Below are 15,556 nucleotides of genomic sequence, written 5' to 3' on the forward strand. Positions count from 1 at the left end.
GGCAATGGCCTCTCTCAAAGGTTGAAATTCGAATAAATTTTGTTTCCCGCTGGCCCGGTGAAAAAATATTGTTTTGTGTCAAGCACAAACAGTAAGGACAGGCGGTATCCTGCTCTGTTTCATTTCCATTCTAGAGGATAAACCATTACCGGACGGCATATTAAAGGCGTTGCATGTTGTCGCAGGGTGTTCGGTTTTCATGCTCACGCTCACGCCATCAGAGCCAATCCTGATGGCATTTGGCTACGTTCGACCCATTCATTGGCAGAAAATGTGGAGGTACCCATGCTAGTTGTGCAACAAGTATAAAGAAAAACTTGAAAATCAGTCCAGAAGCCTTGCGACATCGATCAATACATCATTAATCAGTTGAACATATTGCATTGTCTGTTTCGGAATCAAATTTGCAGCATGGCTGATCCAATATCTTCGATAACTGATCTGCGGATATTTGTCTTCGCACTCGCGATATTTCGTGAAAGGACGAATTTTCTGGCTCCGAGTTTTATAGCGAAACGTAATGAGAGTATTAGAGAAAAGGGTATACCTTCTAAGGCCAAGGGAAACGAGTCTCCTTGCATGTCAGCTTTGATTATTCTCTCATGTTCACCTCAGAAGTTGGTCACAATTGGCTTGGCCCTCCCCTTTGGCGCATCCATCCATCCAAGACCTTCTCTATGATCACCTGCGCGCGCATTGATATTTTGCGTGATTCGCTTCCCGCCTTTTTGAACATACTGTGCTCTCTGCCCTTATTTCATAATTAGCCAACTTTAGTATAACCTCACTGTATCAGCTATCAAGGTCTCCGTCGCACGTTTGTCAAGAGGGCCGAGCCGCCTTTTTCCCCACCTCGCAATAATTCCCGGATCTGCATCTGAGGGTATTCTCACAATAGCGCCCTTCGCATCCTGGAAGTGGTACTAATATTGACCCGGATGATTCAGCTCCTCCGCCGGTCCCAGAAAACATGTTATCAACTTAAGCCACTTCGAAGCTCTTTCGAAGGCTGAAACGGCTTTACCGATGGTGGGGATGGTAAGCTTCCGTTCACCGACCTCCGTCGACTACCAGGATCATGGCAGGGATGTCAAGGCGTGGCGGCGTGGGAACTCTGGCGCTAGCGCGGGTGGTCCTGATCCACCACATCCCACTTGTCCCCAAGCACTGAACAAAACCTTACATCTTATACCCCCGGTCAGCACGTTATGGCATGCGCATGTTTGTCAATTGTTGGACGGAGTCGGGGACACGAACCATAAATAATGAAAGGACCAACTTCAAGGTCAAATAGACAAAAGGGGGAAGACAAAAATAAAACAGTCAAGAAAAGGGAACAACTTCTCTTATTTCTTCTTATTTTCCTCATCTAACCGTTCCCTGTCGATTTTCGATTCTTCCGTCATCGTCCTACCTTCCTTTTTTTATTTTTTTAATAAAAAGTCAGAAAACCCATAACCCTGATCAGCCTATACATGCAGCTCCCGATATTTCCTCCGTAGAACATTCCCTCACCTGTTCCGGCTATCCAGTTCTGTCATATCCATCCACATCTGATATTATCTCACTTCTCTCTTCACCTCCTAGAATCCCCGCCTTGCTTTTGTCGTGCAACGTCCTCGCATTTTCTCAACTCCAATAACCTCTTTGTTGAAAGGCTTACCAAGTCATCCAAAAAACCAAAGCCGAAAATCCTCCTGTAACGTCACTTTCGCTGCGTAGACATGCCTATAACGTTTAACGACATGCGCATAGTCTCAATCTGATGTTCAATCCTAATTCTTCATCTCCTACCCCAAACCCAACTTCTCACACTCGACCCTATAGGAAAAGCTTCACTCTCCCCGCTACTCCTTCAAAGTTGGCTCTTCCAAGGGGTGAATGTCGATTTATATTGCTCCATCCATCTATTCCTAACCAGCGCTGCTCGTGCCAGGGGTTTCGTCGCAATGAATCCTGTCCGGGCACTACTTGTGAATGTGGCCATCAGGCATGCTACCACATACCTAGTAATATGGTAAGCAGTTCCCAAGTAAGTGAGCCTGTCTCACCGCCAGCGCTGGCGGCGCTTCTAGAAAGGGTCTCTCAGCTAGAAGAGCAACAGCGACATGATCGAAGCCTTTGGGAGGAGGCATTGAAGGAGGAAAGACGGGCGCGTCGTGAAGATGCTAGAGTTCTGAGGGAGGCTATGCATTCGTTTTATAAGTTTATGGAACGGGAGGTGCCGCAAAAGTTTGCTGCCGTGGACGACAAGACTGATAGCTTGCTGGATCATGTGTCTAGATTGGAGGAAAGAATCGGCATAATCGATGATTCCACGATGGGGTTGGAAACTAGGGTTTTTGATCTTGAGGGTGACGATAGCGATGGCGATGACCTTGGTGATGTACATGGAAATGGTGTCGATACCCTTGAACGGGAGGGCATGAAAGCAGAAAAGCCTATAGGGGAAGACGAAAGGAATCCTAAACGAGCTAGGCGAAAATGGCAAACGTCTCATAAAGCTGACATGGAGCAGCGAATGAGTTCTTTCAAACTGGACGGCGTCTTCCAGCCAGACGGTAATTATCATTGCCAAACTTCAATGATGCCTTCTAAGAGCACTGCTGCTTCACAATGCCACTTCGTTTCCATCTCAAAATCACCGAGAATACCTTCTTACAGTCCCGCCACGGACTCTGCCTTTCCCCTAGATCTTATCAAAGGGCACAGCCCGAGGACTGGAGCTCACACATATGTCCACAGGCTAACATCCCCGTCTGGAGACTTCGTCACCCCTCTCTTATCGAAACAAGAAATCCCGCCATTTAAAACCATCCAACACGCGACAGCTATCCACACTGCAAGTGTTCCACTCATCAAACCACCTCGTCCCCGCTCTGCCTCTGCCATGCAAAACGTGGTCCGGAGGGACTCAGCGAGTCAGCAGCAATTCTTCAGAGCATATCCTTCGCCTGAGGAAAAGGGCATTGGGCCGTACTGTGAGCTGCCAAATCCGCCGCCTGGGAAACGGAAGTTTGATGCTGAGGGATATGAGCCTGAGACACGACAACGGCCAGTGTTTATCCCAATGCCACCACCGCTATCCCTGTCCGCCTCTCATCTTAAGGCTTGAATCGTATTTTTCGAAAGGGGCCCAAGTCATATATGAATCCGAGGGACAGCTTCAGCTATCAACGCGGTTGGTTTTTCAAACATCTCTTCGCCCAAAGTAACCCTCTTCTAGAACAGTGAAACTGTGATGTTACAACCGGTTAACGTCTTGATGACGACGACGATGATAATAACGGAAATAATTCTGGCAATCGCAATGGAAACGCTCCACACATCATATACTTATGTCTCTTGGATGCTGCAAGACATTGGATGCTGAAGTATTGTGATTGCGGCACAACGTGTCTCCGCCCCACCATTCTAAAGTGTCGCGCTTTCAACTTCCACTCCTCTGATCTAACTGATGTTTTCCATCGATCTCTTTATTCTTCTTCTTCTTCCTTCGATGCAGCGCTGAAAATAAAAGCCCACTTACCAAAATTTACCACCTTAATATAGAAATCAGATAGAGTATATCGCCCTCCATCAACAACCTCCCTTTTCAACTAGTCCTAGTATTTAAGTACGCCTCCCCATTTTTGAATCGCTTTCATTCAACTCAATATTTTGTTTTCGTTTTGTCAGCTCGCCTTTGCTAGATTTCATTTTTGTTTCCCGACACTTCTCCGTCCGCTTGTTATATTACCGTCATTCCTATGCATAATGATTGTAACAGAGTTAGATATAGACCTTCTCCACATACCAATGCAACAAATATGATATACAGAAAAAAAAACGTGTTATAGTTTCTCCCTGTTGGTATTGCCTCTGCTATAGACGGACGTTAACAAGCAATGAAGTGTGCTTAGCAGAGGTAATGGATATTTAAGGAAAATGTGATAAATACGCAAGCTCTAATCCGACTATCGGACATCTATGCTATCCTTGAACCTTGGTGAAAATCACCATCATGCAACATTAATACTAATTTGGCGGTAAGCCATGTAGGGCAACCCCGTGTCGACTATGTCAGCACATAACTGAGCTTACCTCTCCATTCATTGTAGCACATGAGTTTTTTGGAAGGGATACATCATGGGGAACATATTGGTGAAGGTAATAAAATGCAAGAGCATGAGGAGGGTATAAAAATATTCTGCAAAGAATCCAAAATAAAAAAACTAACGCCGTCAACATGTATAATACAGCAAAATGCTAATTAACTCAACTATTCTGATATATTTTTGTATATCATATATATATACATATATACATGTGTGTGTGTGTGTGTGTTGCTCCCCTCAACAAAGCTTTACAGCTGCTTCTCCCCTTTATTCACATTATTACTCTCCAGCTTCTTCTTCTCCTCCTTCTCTGCCAGCTTCTTAGCCTTTTCTCTCTTCTGCACCACCCCTTCTGCCCCGATGCCACCAAAGACCAGCCCAACGCCTATCCATTGGCCCCCACTCAGCCGATGGCCGAACCACATCACGCTCAACAGCATCGTAAGCATCTTCCTCGTAACTGTAACAGTGACAAGCAGCAGGGAAGAGAAATGCGCCAGAGTGTGGAATATAAATAACTGGCCAATTGCACCGCAGGCAGCGAAGGCAATTATATCCTTTGTTGCGGTTGGGTGGCGGGATAGGAACGCAAGGGCAGAAGCTAGCTCCGAGGTCTGCGATAGGTCGATGGGGAGAGGCATGAGGCGGAGAATTGAGGTGGACACGTGTGGAGTGACCAGGAGGTAGGTGGTTGTCAGGAGTGTGCAGAGCAAGTTTTGCGCCACCATCATCTGCGGGCCGGTGAAGCGTGAGTATAGTTTTGGAGACGAAAATATGTGGTCCTGAGTCGTGTTTGTGAGGCCGTCTAGGAGCAGGTTTAAGGATAGGAGGAAGAGACCGTAGATGGAGGAGCCGTTTCCATTATTACTATGGCTGTTTTTTTTCTTGCTGGAGGTGGGGTGGTGGAGGGTAAATGTCGCAACGCCAATGGTAACGAGAAGTATCACGCCGTACTTGTATAGGGGATAGCGTTTGCGAAAAATGGCGAGATGGAGAAACATTACTGGCAGTAATTTGCAGGACTTTGCAAGGACGAAAGTGAGGTAATCGATGTGTCCAAGGCTGGCATAGCCGAAGGGTGAAGCGAGGGAGGAGGATATGCTGATAAGAACAAGGGGGAAGAGGATGCGCGTTGTTGGGAAGACCGCCGGACTTTTTTGGCCCCGTGGAGTGGAAAAATAAAGGTACATGAAGCCTGTTATGGCCGCGAAAAAGGACTGTATTGTATTCAGGACGACTGAAAACGTCCATCGTTCCGTTGGCGGGTTGGGGTCATCCGCTCTTGGATCGTAAACGGCGTACGAAGTAGTAGTGATGGCTTCTTGAAGAACTCCCCAAGACAAACTTTCAATTGCATGCAGGTGTTAGCATTGGAGATTAGATAAAAACTGGAGTACATCACTTCTTACAATGACGCATATATTCCTCCAACACATATAATTAGTCGAAGAAGGCCAGGTTCGCCCCCCGCTGACGACTTTGCGACGGCTTCGGGAAAGCCTTTGCCTGATGTGACACCATTGGTTTGCCGCATATTATGTCCCAGGAAATCTGGAGGCGCATTCATCACTCCGGATGATGGAATGCGTTGTAACGGGGCTTTTTGCTTTTGGCGCGCCATTTGGATTTCAGAGGTATTGAAGTTGAACTTAGAGCCTGCGTATGGAGGTGATGATAAATGAGGCACATGTAACAGAGAATAGGAACCGAAATAACTGCAGAGATAAGCAAAACTAGACGCTGAATTAAAACAAAACAAAAGGGAACGTCTATATTGAAAGAAGGATTGAAAAGCGGTAAGAAGCAGAGGTTCAGATTCGAAATGCAAAAAAATTGAAGAATGAGAGTCGCGCTTGAACTCTACCGCCCAATGATGCCATCTGTTCTGTTGGTTCTCCTGAGGCTCTAATATACCTCAGCCCACTTTAGGGCTTGGCTGGTCACGCATCCCGGCGCTCCATTGAGCTCAGCCCTATTTAGGTCCGTTCCTTTTCTTATTACTTACCAACTACATACTACCGATTATGGAGCGAAATCAACCGTCCAGGGATATATTCAGGAGCATTATTCATATCCAAATTCATATCACGATTAGTAATGAAATTCCTGGCTAGGATTGAATTCCCCGCAGATCTGAGCTCCGACTGAGAGCCCGCTTGATGCAAGATACTTCCTGAAGAGCTAGCTCTCACCGGGCACTGAATTGATACCCAACCCGGTCAAACCACTCATCTACAATCGTCATACAATCAATCCACAGCTCCCCGCACTTCCATATACCTATCCAAACCTGCCAAATTCGCAATGCGCGCCGCAACCGCAGCCACCTCACCCACTCCCTCGCCTTCCGCCCTTACAGCCCTCACAGCCCCCACTGCTCAAAACCCCATCGCCTCCCTTGCCGTCCAAATATTGCATAACCTCCAGCACCAACACTTCTGGACAGCCCTGCGCATCCACGATCCGTACACCCTCTCCCCGACCCAACGCATACCCCTAATATCCGGCCTGCCGCCTCAAGCCTACTATACTCACCCAGACGAGCAAGCCTACATGCTAGACCATGGCATTAGTACGGACGATGTTCCCGTAGAACGCGAGTGGGTGATTCCAACGGCACAGGGACAGGCATGGAGCTTAAGAAGGCTGGCGGAATGTTTTGATGCGTTGGAGTTGCCCGATGGCAAACATGGAGACGGGGTTGGGAATGCGAATGAAGATGATTGCAGTGGTATGTCAGAAACGAATAGCGGAGAAGTGAGAGAGAACGAGAAGAATAAGGATCAAAAGGAGGAGAAAGTGGAGGCAAAGGAGGAGAAGAAACGGAGTAAAGAAGAGATATTTGCGGACTATGAGCGGCGGCGGAGGGGGAAGGAGTGGGGTGGCAAACGAGCTTTGATGGCGATGGTTAATAGAGGAATGGGTGGGGATGGGACGGTGGTGTACTATGTGGTGCTTGAGGGGAGTGTAAAACCGAGGCAGAATTGAAAGGGGGCAATGATTTCCCCTCTGGAAATTTATTTTATGGGGTACTGGCGCCAGTCATCTCTGGTCTGTTTTGGGGATATATTAAGGAAAGAGTATGGGTGATCTTGGTGGCCAAATATCAGTCATGAACCCGTTGTCGTTAGGGAGACCCAAGATTACTTCCTACGAGGCAGGAAGCGTCAGTCACAAATAACGCAACGCAAAATGATTTTATACAGGATACTGAAAAGCCTCACCCAATTTGGGAACCAAATCCGGCGACCAGAGTGGGCATTGCAGCTTGACAAAAAAGGGACTCGGTTGTCGAGAAGAACGATTCAATTCTGAAAGTTATAACAAACGAGAAATCATACCTCTATCCTTCGCGATCCAAAGGCGAAAGTTAAAACGAATAATCCGCCCTTGGTCCACCCTGACATGCGCCAATACCAGATCAAACTGGGTATCATATCAAAGCCAACCAATTTTCCCATTTGGACGAAAGCAAGAAAAACCCTACAAGAAAATCACCCGCCGCGAAAAATGAAACTCAAGGATACATATACATATATATATATATTAAAGAGAGAGAGAGAGAGAGAGACCCTGTTAGTAATCAACCACGAATCTTCTCCAGCTCCTGCTGGCAACTCAAACAATAATCCTCATACCAATACTGGATATCTTCAATATCCGTCGCTGCGAACCGCTGCTTCAAATCCGAAACCGTCTCATCGCTGCCGTCGCGGTCATTTAATCGTTCCCGATCTTTCAGTAGAGTCTCGATCGCGTGGCACTTCTGCGTTTCCTGTTGGAGCCAGCGTTCCCATTCCGCCTGGACTACTTCATTTTCTATCCGGTTAACCACCCTTAAGGCAACAAGGAGGTTGTGTCGGTAGATCCCTAGCCGCTCTCTCGTCCGTTGCAGCTGCAGCCTTGCGCCTTTTGCCCTGGAATCCTTGGTGTTGGTTTCAGAGGGTGTGATTATTCGTGGCATATCTGAAAATCCTAAAGCGTTGCTCTCGCGGAAAGTTGAGAAGCTAGACCAATCCAAGGTTATTGAAAGTCAGCTTGCTGCACATCTGCAAACCGATAAATGACAAAATATAACGGACTGACCAAGAACCTGGATTGCTTATGTCAATACCTGTAGTATTAGCAATCGCATCATCCATGTCTTTAATATATACCGCCTTGCTCATAACACGATTAGGTCCAACACCAAGCCGGGTCATGAAGTTGCCGGCATTACGCTCATGCCACCATTCAACGGTATCATGGTACGAATGGAAAGCATTAATAAGCACGCTAAACGCGAGCAACAGGAGTATGATGCTGTGAGCTCTGCAAGTTTTCCACAGCCATCGAAGCAACCCCCAAAACCAAATCATCAACGACGATACTGCACTCTGTAACAAAGACCCGGAAGTTTCAAGTAGAAGTGGGATGATACCACTTTGCTTGAGGGGACGGCGAAGATAGGGTTTTAAGTTTTGCGAATCCTCAGTAAATTCAGTGCCTCGAGTTTGGCGGCCAATGTGGCCGAATAGTGCTATAGCCATTTTTGTTTGGTTATGGGAGCCAAGCCGTTTAACCTCTTCGGAAACAAGATCCACAAGATCAAGCGCATCCTGTTCAAGATCGTTCAGGGCTTGCCTATCGATTATGCCTGGTAATCCGTCACATTAGTTATTTGATAGGAGCCGGCATATTAATTCCGGACACAGGTTAGATGAAACAACAACTTACTTCGAATGATATATGGTTCCCATAGCCATTCCACCTTGGTGAATATGGCAAGCTTGCATCTTGATTTTGAGACATAGGTAATAACAATTTTACTAACAAGCCTGAAATAGCGTTTAAAAGGCAGATGCCACGGCGTCCGTTTATCAGTAACTACGTAGCACAAGTGGTCGTTTAGAACATCAACGATTTGATAGTCAGATACATCAGTGAGGCGTAGTCGTCCTAAGTTTTTATTAGTTTGGGTTCAGAAAAATCTATGGATACGAAGCTATTGTTTCGCTTACCGAACGTGTCTGCCATCTTTATTTGATATTTGATATCGCGTCTCAAATGTGCAGAATGAAGACTCGACCACGGACCTTGTCTAATGTCTTGTACGTGTTATCCTGTTAGTTTGAATTACGACTAGTACTCAGACGAAAATATTTAAAACTTACTTTGGGCACTCCGCTGATGTTGAAGCAGTTGGCAAACAGCACTTTTATCCCCAAATAGAACATGGAACAAGGCTTTCGAACTGATATCATAGAATTTCTCGGCAGCTAGGAGAGGGGCACCCTGCGGCACATAGTGGACGGGCTGAGATGGCAACTTTATTCGAAGTGAGTCGTGATCATGCTTGCGTTTATTCATATTCAAGTCATGGTCAGGGCGTAATTCTGGCTTAAAGGGGGTATCAGAACGTTTCCCGGCAACGTTACGCGACGCCCCATCGACTGGGGTGTTCAGGGAGACATCTTCCCAACTCTCCATACTTGGTGTCCGTGTAATATCCTCCATTTTTATCAAAGATTTAAATATTTTCTCCAAATTGGGTGGTTCCTTCGCCTGCGACATGTTGACTATATAATTCAGCCTCTTATGGATCATTTTCATAGAGTCCAAAAAAGTTTTTATTGTAAGTCGACGTGGGATATCGTTTCCCTCTTCAACATCTAGGTGAAGGAACAAGAAGTCGCAATCTCTACCGGGAGCAGCCGTGACATCAGTAATCATATCGAGGTCGACACAACTTGTAAACACGAGACTGAAATGATTGCTGTAAAAATAGATGCGTCTTGTCGTGACGTATGCTCTTCCCGGGAAGTCGTGATGGTCATTCAAACTTAAACAGGCTCGAAATACAAAAACAAGAGTTTCATCTTTTGCAATATTGGGGAAAAGAAGTCGAAACTGTGCGTCGTGTGGTTTTAGCTGTGCAGGATAATAGCTGGGATACTCGGATGCAACCGTGGCACCGTCCTTCAGAGTTGATGGATTGCCACCATCAAGACTAACAGTTTGTCTGTGGCGACCTGCGAGACGATCATCTTCGGGCGGGCTGCAATTCCTTGGAGCTTCTTCAACAGATCCCTTGGGCTGTACGCATCATAAGTTAGCTAGACAGTAAGAAAACTACCACCAGATAAAATATTTGAGAAGAATAATACCTGGCCATCAGTTCCTTCCGCCAATACAGGTACTCCTTTACACTCCAAACTGTTCATATAACCCCAATGTGAACTTCCCCAAAGGTTTGCCATCATACCGCTGGGCATTGCCCCTGTCCCATCTGGGATTCTGACCCCAAATCCGATTTCACTGCTCACAATCACCGCTGCTCTACTCATACTAGTAGGTGTAGGAGGATTCGCCAAGGTTGGAGGTGCAAGGGATCCCACCGGGCCATCTCGAGTGTTGTAATTAAATATGTTGGGATACCGCTGTCTATATTCATTTTCTGGGGCGTTTCCGGATGCTTGCGCGCCGAGAGGGAGGAGAGTGTGACTGGCAGCTATCAGGGAAGCTATACCAGGCGTATTGGACTGAGGTGATGAAGTACTGGTTTGTTGTAATCCTGTTGCGGCACGTCGATGGATATCGAGCTTTTGAATAAGCCTACTTGCATGGTCCCTTCCGCCGCTTTCCACCTCATGCTCGACTGCAGTGGACCGCCTTGATGGCAGGTCGCTACTATTCCGGATTGCAAAACCATCACGGTCTGTAAGCGGGGCAGTACAAACTCGGTCTATGATGGAAGGTTCATCATTTGCACCGGGTGTGAGGGACTCCGAGGTATCTGCAGCAAACTCAGGTGCCGGCGGCTGAGATATTGAGAAAGCAGGGTCTTGGACTTGCGGATTTCCAGGAAGGGAAGCTGGAAAAGGACTATCGAGGGCTTTTCTCTTGGCCGCTTCAAAAGACCCGATCCATTCTGTGAGCTCCTTTTGAGTCTCAGCTTGTAGCAATATAGTATTGTTCTTAGTCTTGACCTCAAAGCAAAATCGGCGTTCCTCTTGAAATGCAGGTCGAATACTGCATAGAAGAACCCCGATTCTCTCACTTTCTTCCACGCCGCCGGTTCGAGAGCTATGTACCAGGCACCCGAAGATCCCATGCCTCAAAAAGGTCCAACGGCGGACCCAGGCCGTTCTTGTAGGTTTCCCAGTAAGGATCCTCAAGTTCAACCAACCTTGTTTTTCGGGCCGGAAGGTATGGTCCTTCCCCATCTTAAGTGAAGCGGGACCGTGTGAGCCTAGATATGGCACTGTAGATACCGAATAATCGTCAAGTTCTCGAGATGGCCGAACAGCCAGCTCAGCAGCCTCTTCGATTTGCTTTCTAGCGGCGAGCAGGTCACGTTTTGATAGTTTCTCACTTGTCTCAATCTCGTTGGACCAGCCCTTTATTCTATCCATCTCCTGGCCCCATTTTGAATACGCCAACGAATTGGCTTCGCGCAAAATCCTGAACTCCCGCCATTGATCGAATGAAACGCGCACGATGAGTTTGTCGAGCGCATTTTTTATCTGCGGCGATTGGACACAAAAGTCCATCGACGCTTTCAAGTAGGCTTTGCGAGCTTCGTGTAACTGGAAGGCATCTTCTCGCAACGAAGACGGTTCCTTCGATTTGCCCTGAGCAGAATATTTCGCTTGTAAAGTGTCATGTTGTTTTTGGGTTACTTCAAGTGTACGACGCGTTTCCTATAACATTCATTGAGCCGTCAGTGAACAGCAATACCACCTAGGGACGGGCAGGCGGAGTCCAGAACCTCCACCCCGAGCTCCACAAACCTTGAACTGTCGCAAATCATTCTGGATGAACGCCCGTATAGGTTCCGCAATCAACGAGTCGGACTTCTTAACAGTTGAGATGACAGCGTTCCAAAAATCTTTCACAATCTCCCCGTGTCGTCTCAAGGCAAAGAATGCATAATCATGATCGATGGCCGCTTCCGAGATAGCGGCCGGGGCTGGGATATTGGAGATCAACGCGTTTGCCGCAGTTTCAAGCGACGCGAGCTCTGAGTTCAGCCTGACGGCGCTCCTGGCCACTCCATCCAGCCATTTCTCCACAAGATCGATCTGCTCAGCGAAATGCAAGGCGCTTGCGCGAAAGGTCGGTGAATCGAGAGCGGCCTCCTTCAGGCCCACCGGGCTGGTTGCAAATCACCCTGTGTTAGCTAGCTACATCCCCAACAAACCAAGAAAATAAACAAAATAAATATACATGGTACTGATGGGGTTCGCATCCTGGGTGCCAGAGGAGGACGCTGGCTGGGATGTGGCCATGTAGTAAACAGTCTATGGGAAATACACCGCCGTTTCCATAGATCAGGAGGAAGGGGCTGTTTCAAATAGCCAAGCAATTATGACTGGTTAGCGGAAAGGCGCATGATATGAACACACACACATATATATATATACGAAAGCATGAGATATGTCAGAGGAAAGGTGTTGTAGGTGGCAATGACGGTGGTGGGCCGCTGTGGGACAATCCGCAGCTCGCCCTTGACCAAACTCTACCACAGCGCCCCAGCTCCCGCACACCGCTCTCCTCCCATTGGCCGCGAGGGATGAAGCTAAATAAATACACAGTCAAGAAGGAGAAAAATAACCCACCAAGAAAAAAATATAACTTGTTTGTAGGGCTGGATTTCGCGCCACCAACCAAGCGCTTTTTATTTCTCGTCTCAGTTTTCCTTATTGTATCCTATTGTTATTGCTCTCGTTAGTGTTGACTACCATTGTCTTGCTCTATTTTGTCCGTCCTGTTTCAGCGTTGTTGGTCGAGAAAATGGAGCCGCCAGCCAAGAAGCAGAAGAAACTGCTCATGGACGATGACAGCTCCAATGACAGCAGCGATGATGGAGGAGCCCTGCTCGGCAATGGAAACAACAACATCGGGTTCAAAGTCAACGAGGAGTACGCGAAGCGGTTTGAGTATAACAAAAAAAGAGAAGAAATACAACAGTGTGCGTTGTTTCCTTCTCCTTTTCGAGATCTATTTCTATTTCTCTCTCCTTTCCTTTGGTTTTTTCTTTCCTTTTGTTTTCTTTTCTTTTCTTTTCTTTTCTTTTCTTTTCTTTTTTTTGTCTTTCCTTCTACTTCCCGGAAATTGCCCACTAACATTATAAAAAAATATCTATAGTGGAGGACAAATACGGCAAAACAACCGGCCTTGGGAAACGCAAAAAGCTGGCGGATGACGGTGCTGACACGTCAGACGGATCCGAAGAAGACGAGGGGGAATCATCCTCTGAGTCCGAAGATGAAGATGATGAAGGAGTGTTAGCAACCGAAGACCTCGACCGCGAAATTTTTGATACATTAAACGCTATCCGCTCCAAGGACCCCAGGGTCTACGATGCCAATGTCAAATTCTACAGCGAAATCAAAGAAGCGGAAGATGAGTTGGAGTCATCGTCAGCTAAGAAGGAGAAGCCTATGTTCATACGCGATTACCATAGAGAAAATCTGCTGCGCGGCGGCGCCAATGGTGGCGAGAAGGAGGCGGAGGAGGAACCAAAGACCTTTGCACAAGAACAGGCAGATCTGAAACGGGAGATTATCAAAGAAATGCACGCCACCAATGATGCAAGTGATGGAGGCAGCGGGGGCGAGGATGAGGAGGGCGGCTTCCTCATTCCGAAGACAAAGCCAACGGTCCCTGATATTACAAAAGCACCTGTGCTGGATGTCGAATCTGCAGACAAAGACCCTGAAACCTTCCTGTCCAACTTCTTGAAATCCAGGGCCTGGGTCCCTACCGAAAAATCGAAATTCCAGCCCCTAGAATCCGATGACGAGGAAGAAGAGCAGCAGGCCGAGGCCTTCGAAGAAGCATACAACTTCCGTTTCGAGGATCCCAATAAAATCAACGAGGTGCTAGTGACGCATTCTCGAGACACTACGTCCAAATTATCTGTCAGGAGAGAAGACCAAAGTAGCAGGAAGAAGAAAAGACAGGCCGAACGACTGAAGAAGGAAGAGGAAAAGAAGCAGCGTGAAGCGGAGCGGAACCGTCTACGGAAACTGAAAATCGAGCAGCTTGAGGAGAAAATTGAGAAGATCAAGGCAGCCGCAGGCCTGCGAACGTCAGATTTCAGTGAGGAGGATTGGGCACGTTTTTTGGATGATGGATGGGACGATGCCAAGTGGGAGGAGGAGATGGAGAAGCGATTTGGTGAGAAGTACTACGCTGAGGCCGAAAATGGTGATGATACTAGTAGTGGTGGAGGATTACATGGTGGCTCCAAGAAACGAAAGCTGAAGAAGCCCAAGTGGGATGACGATATCGACATCAAGGACTTGGTTCCGGATTTCGATGACGAAGAAGGGGAGATGCCCCAGCTCAGTGACACGGACATGCAAGATGCAGCGCACGAGGGCGGTGATGAAGGAATCAATGGCGATGGCGATGAAGAGGATGCCGCTAAACCCAAATCCTACAAGCACAAGAAGAAACAAGCCCTACAGGAGAAAAAGGAGAAGCAAAAGGAAGCACGAAAGGAACGCCGGAAAATCGAACAGCTCGTCGACAAGAGCCTTGACCTCGACCTCGACACAGCCCTGCTCCCGGGCGCCTCCAAGAAATACAGCGGCCAGTTCCGCTACCGCGAGACGTCGCCAGTTAACTTCGGACTGACTGCGCGAGACATCCTCATGGCGGATGACAGCGCCTTGAACCAATTTGCGGGCTTGAAGAAACTGGCGTCGTTCCGTGACCCGGAGCGCAAGAAAAAGGACTTCAAGAAGCTGGGCAAGAAAGCACGACTACGGCAGTGGCGCAAGGAGACGTTTGGTGATGAGAACGGAACCCCTGCCGACTTTGCGCTGCCGCTAACGGCCCAAGAGAGTACATCGGCCGGTGCGGAGGGGAAACATGCGACAGATAAGAATAAGGATGATGGGGCGATGACGGTGGATATTCGAGACGGAAAAAAGAAGCGGAAACGGTCTAAGAAGAAGAAGCATCAAGAAGGGCTGGATGAGGCATAATAGCTGGTTGGAGCTACAATGCTTTTTACGGATGTGCCGATATTGACGTCGGATGTAGGTATAAGATCTTTGCAATGAATTTCACTTAATTGACAGTTTCTTCAATAATTTTACTTTGTTCTATCATCAGGTAATCAGCAGAGGCTTTCTTTCATTTGCATCACCGACGTCTTGTGCATCACGCATCAGTTGAAGTCCCCCGCGATCCGGTACTCGCACAGAGTACACTACACTCTCGATTACCGGAGGTCAAAACCAACAAGAACGCATGATAATTGCACAGAGTATATGTTGCTGTATGTGTACAATATTCGTCGGATTTGCCCACAATGCACAAAAATAGACAAAACTTTCTCCAAAAAAAGGAGAACAAATTTTTTTTTTGGTTCCACGCCACCTTTCTGGAAGAGTGACGAGAGACCTACCGTAGCTAGCCAATTAGACCCATGATAATATTCTGAATCCACCTTCTTAGCCAGC

The 15,556-nt window shown here is 47.3% G+C and overlaps 5 protein-coding genes across 5 annotated transcripts; 3 read left to right on the plus strand and 2 right to left on the minus strand.

Annotated features, from left to right (window-relative positions):
* Positions 1 to 411: 411 nt before the first annotated feature.
* Positions 412 to 3,115, plus strand: HCBG_06985 (uncharacterized protein; the record flags this gene model as incomplete). The annotated part of the gene is made up of 4 exons (XM_045434034.1): positions 412 to 581; positions 948 to 1,221; positions 1,588 to 1,718; positions 1,756 to 3,115. The coding sequence occupies 4 exons, from the start codon at positions 412 to 414 to the stop codon at positions 3,113 to 3,115; spliced, it is 1,935 nt and encodes a 644-aa protein (XP_045285515.1).
* Positions 3,116 to 4,345: 1,230 nt separating this feature from the next.
* Positions 4,346 to 5,718, minus strand: HCBG_06986 (UDP-Glc/Gal endoplasmic reticulum nucleotide sugar transporter; the record flags this gene model as incomplete). Its single annotated transcript, XM_045434035.1, has 2 exons — positions 4,346 to 5,441; positions 5,507 to 5,718. The coding sequence occupies 2 exons, from the start codon at positions 5,716 to 5,718 to the stop codon at positions 4,346 to 4,348; spliced, it is 1,308 nt and encodes a 435-aa protein (XP_045285516.1).
* A 397-nt stretch (positions 5,719 to 6,115) lies between these two features.
* Positions 6,116 to 7,085, plus strand: HCBG_06987 (uncharacterized protein; the record flags this gene model as incomplete). Its single annotated transcript, XM_045434036.1, has 2 exons — positions 6,116 to 6,258; positions 6,358 to 7,085. One exon carries the CDS (start codon positions 6,402 to 6,404, stop codon positions 7,083 to 7,085), a length of 684 nt encoding a protein of 227 aa, XP_045285517.1.
* A 595-nt stretch (positions 7,086 to 7,680) lies between these two features.
* Positions 7,681 to 12,367, minus strand: HCBG_06988 (uncharacterized protein; the record flags this gene model as incomplete). Its single annotated transcript, XM_045434037.1, has 7 exons — positions 7,681 to 8,104; positions 8,184 to 8,733; positions 8,814 to 9,035; positions 9,251 to 10,172; positions 10,244 to 11,779; positions 11,870 to 12,233; positions 12,306 to 12,367. 7 exons carry the CDS (start codon positions 12,365 to 12,367, stop codon positions 7,681 to 7,683), a joined length of 4,080 nt encoding a protein of 1,359 aa, XP_045285518.1.
* A 505-nt stretch (positions 12,368 to 12,872) lies between these two features.
* HCBG_06989 (ribosome biogenesis protein Kri1) lies at positions 12,873 to 15,076 on the plus strand (the record flags this gene model as incomplete). The annotated part of the gene is made up of 2 exons (XM_045434038.1): positions 12,873 to 13,050; positions 13,227 to 15,076. The coding sequence occupies 2 exons, from the start codon at positions 12,873 to 12,875 to the stop codon at positions 15,074 to 15,076; spliced, it is 2,028 nt and encodes a 675-aa protein (XP_045285519.1).
* Positions 15,077 to 15,556: the final 480 nt, after the last annotated feature.

Source organism: Histoplasma capsulatum (genome assembly GCF_000150115.1).
Source record: "Histoplasma capsulatum G186AR genomic scaffold supercont2.10, whole genome shotgun sequence".
In the NCBI taxonomy this organism is placed as follows: domain Eukaryota; kingdom Fungi; phylum Ascomycota; class Eurotiomycetes; order Onygenales; family Ajellomycetaceae; genus Histoplasma; species Histoplasma capsulatum.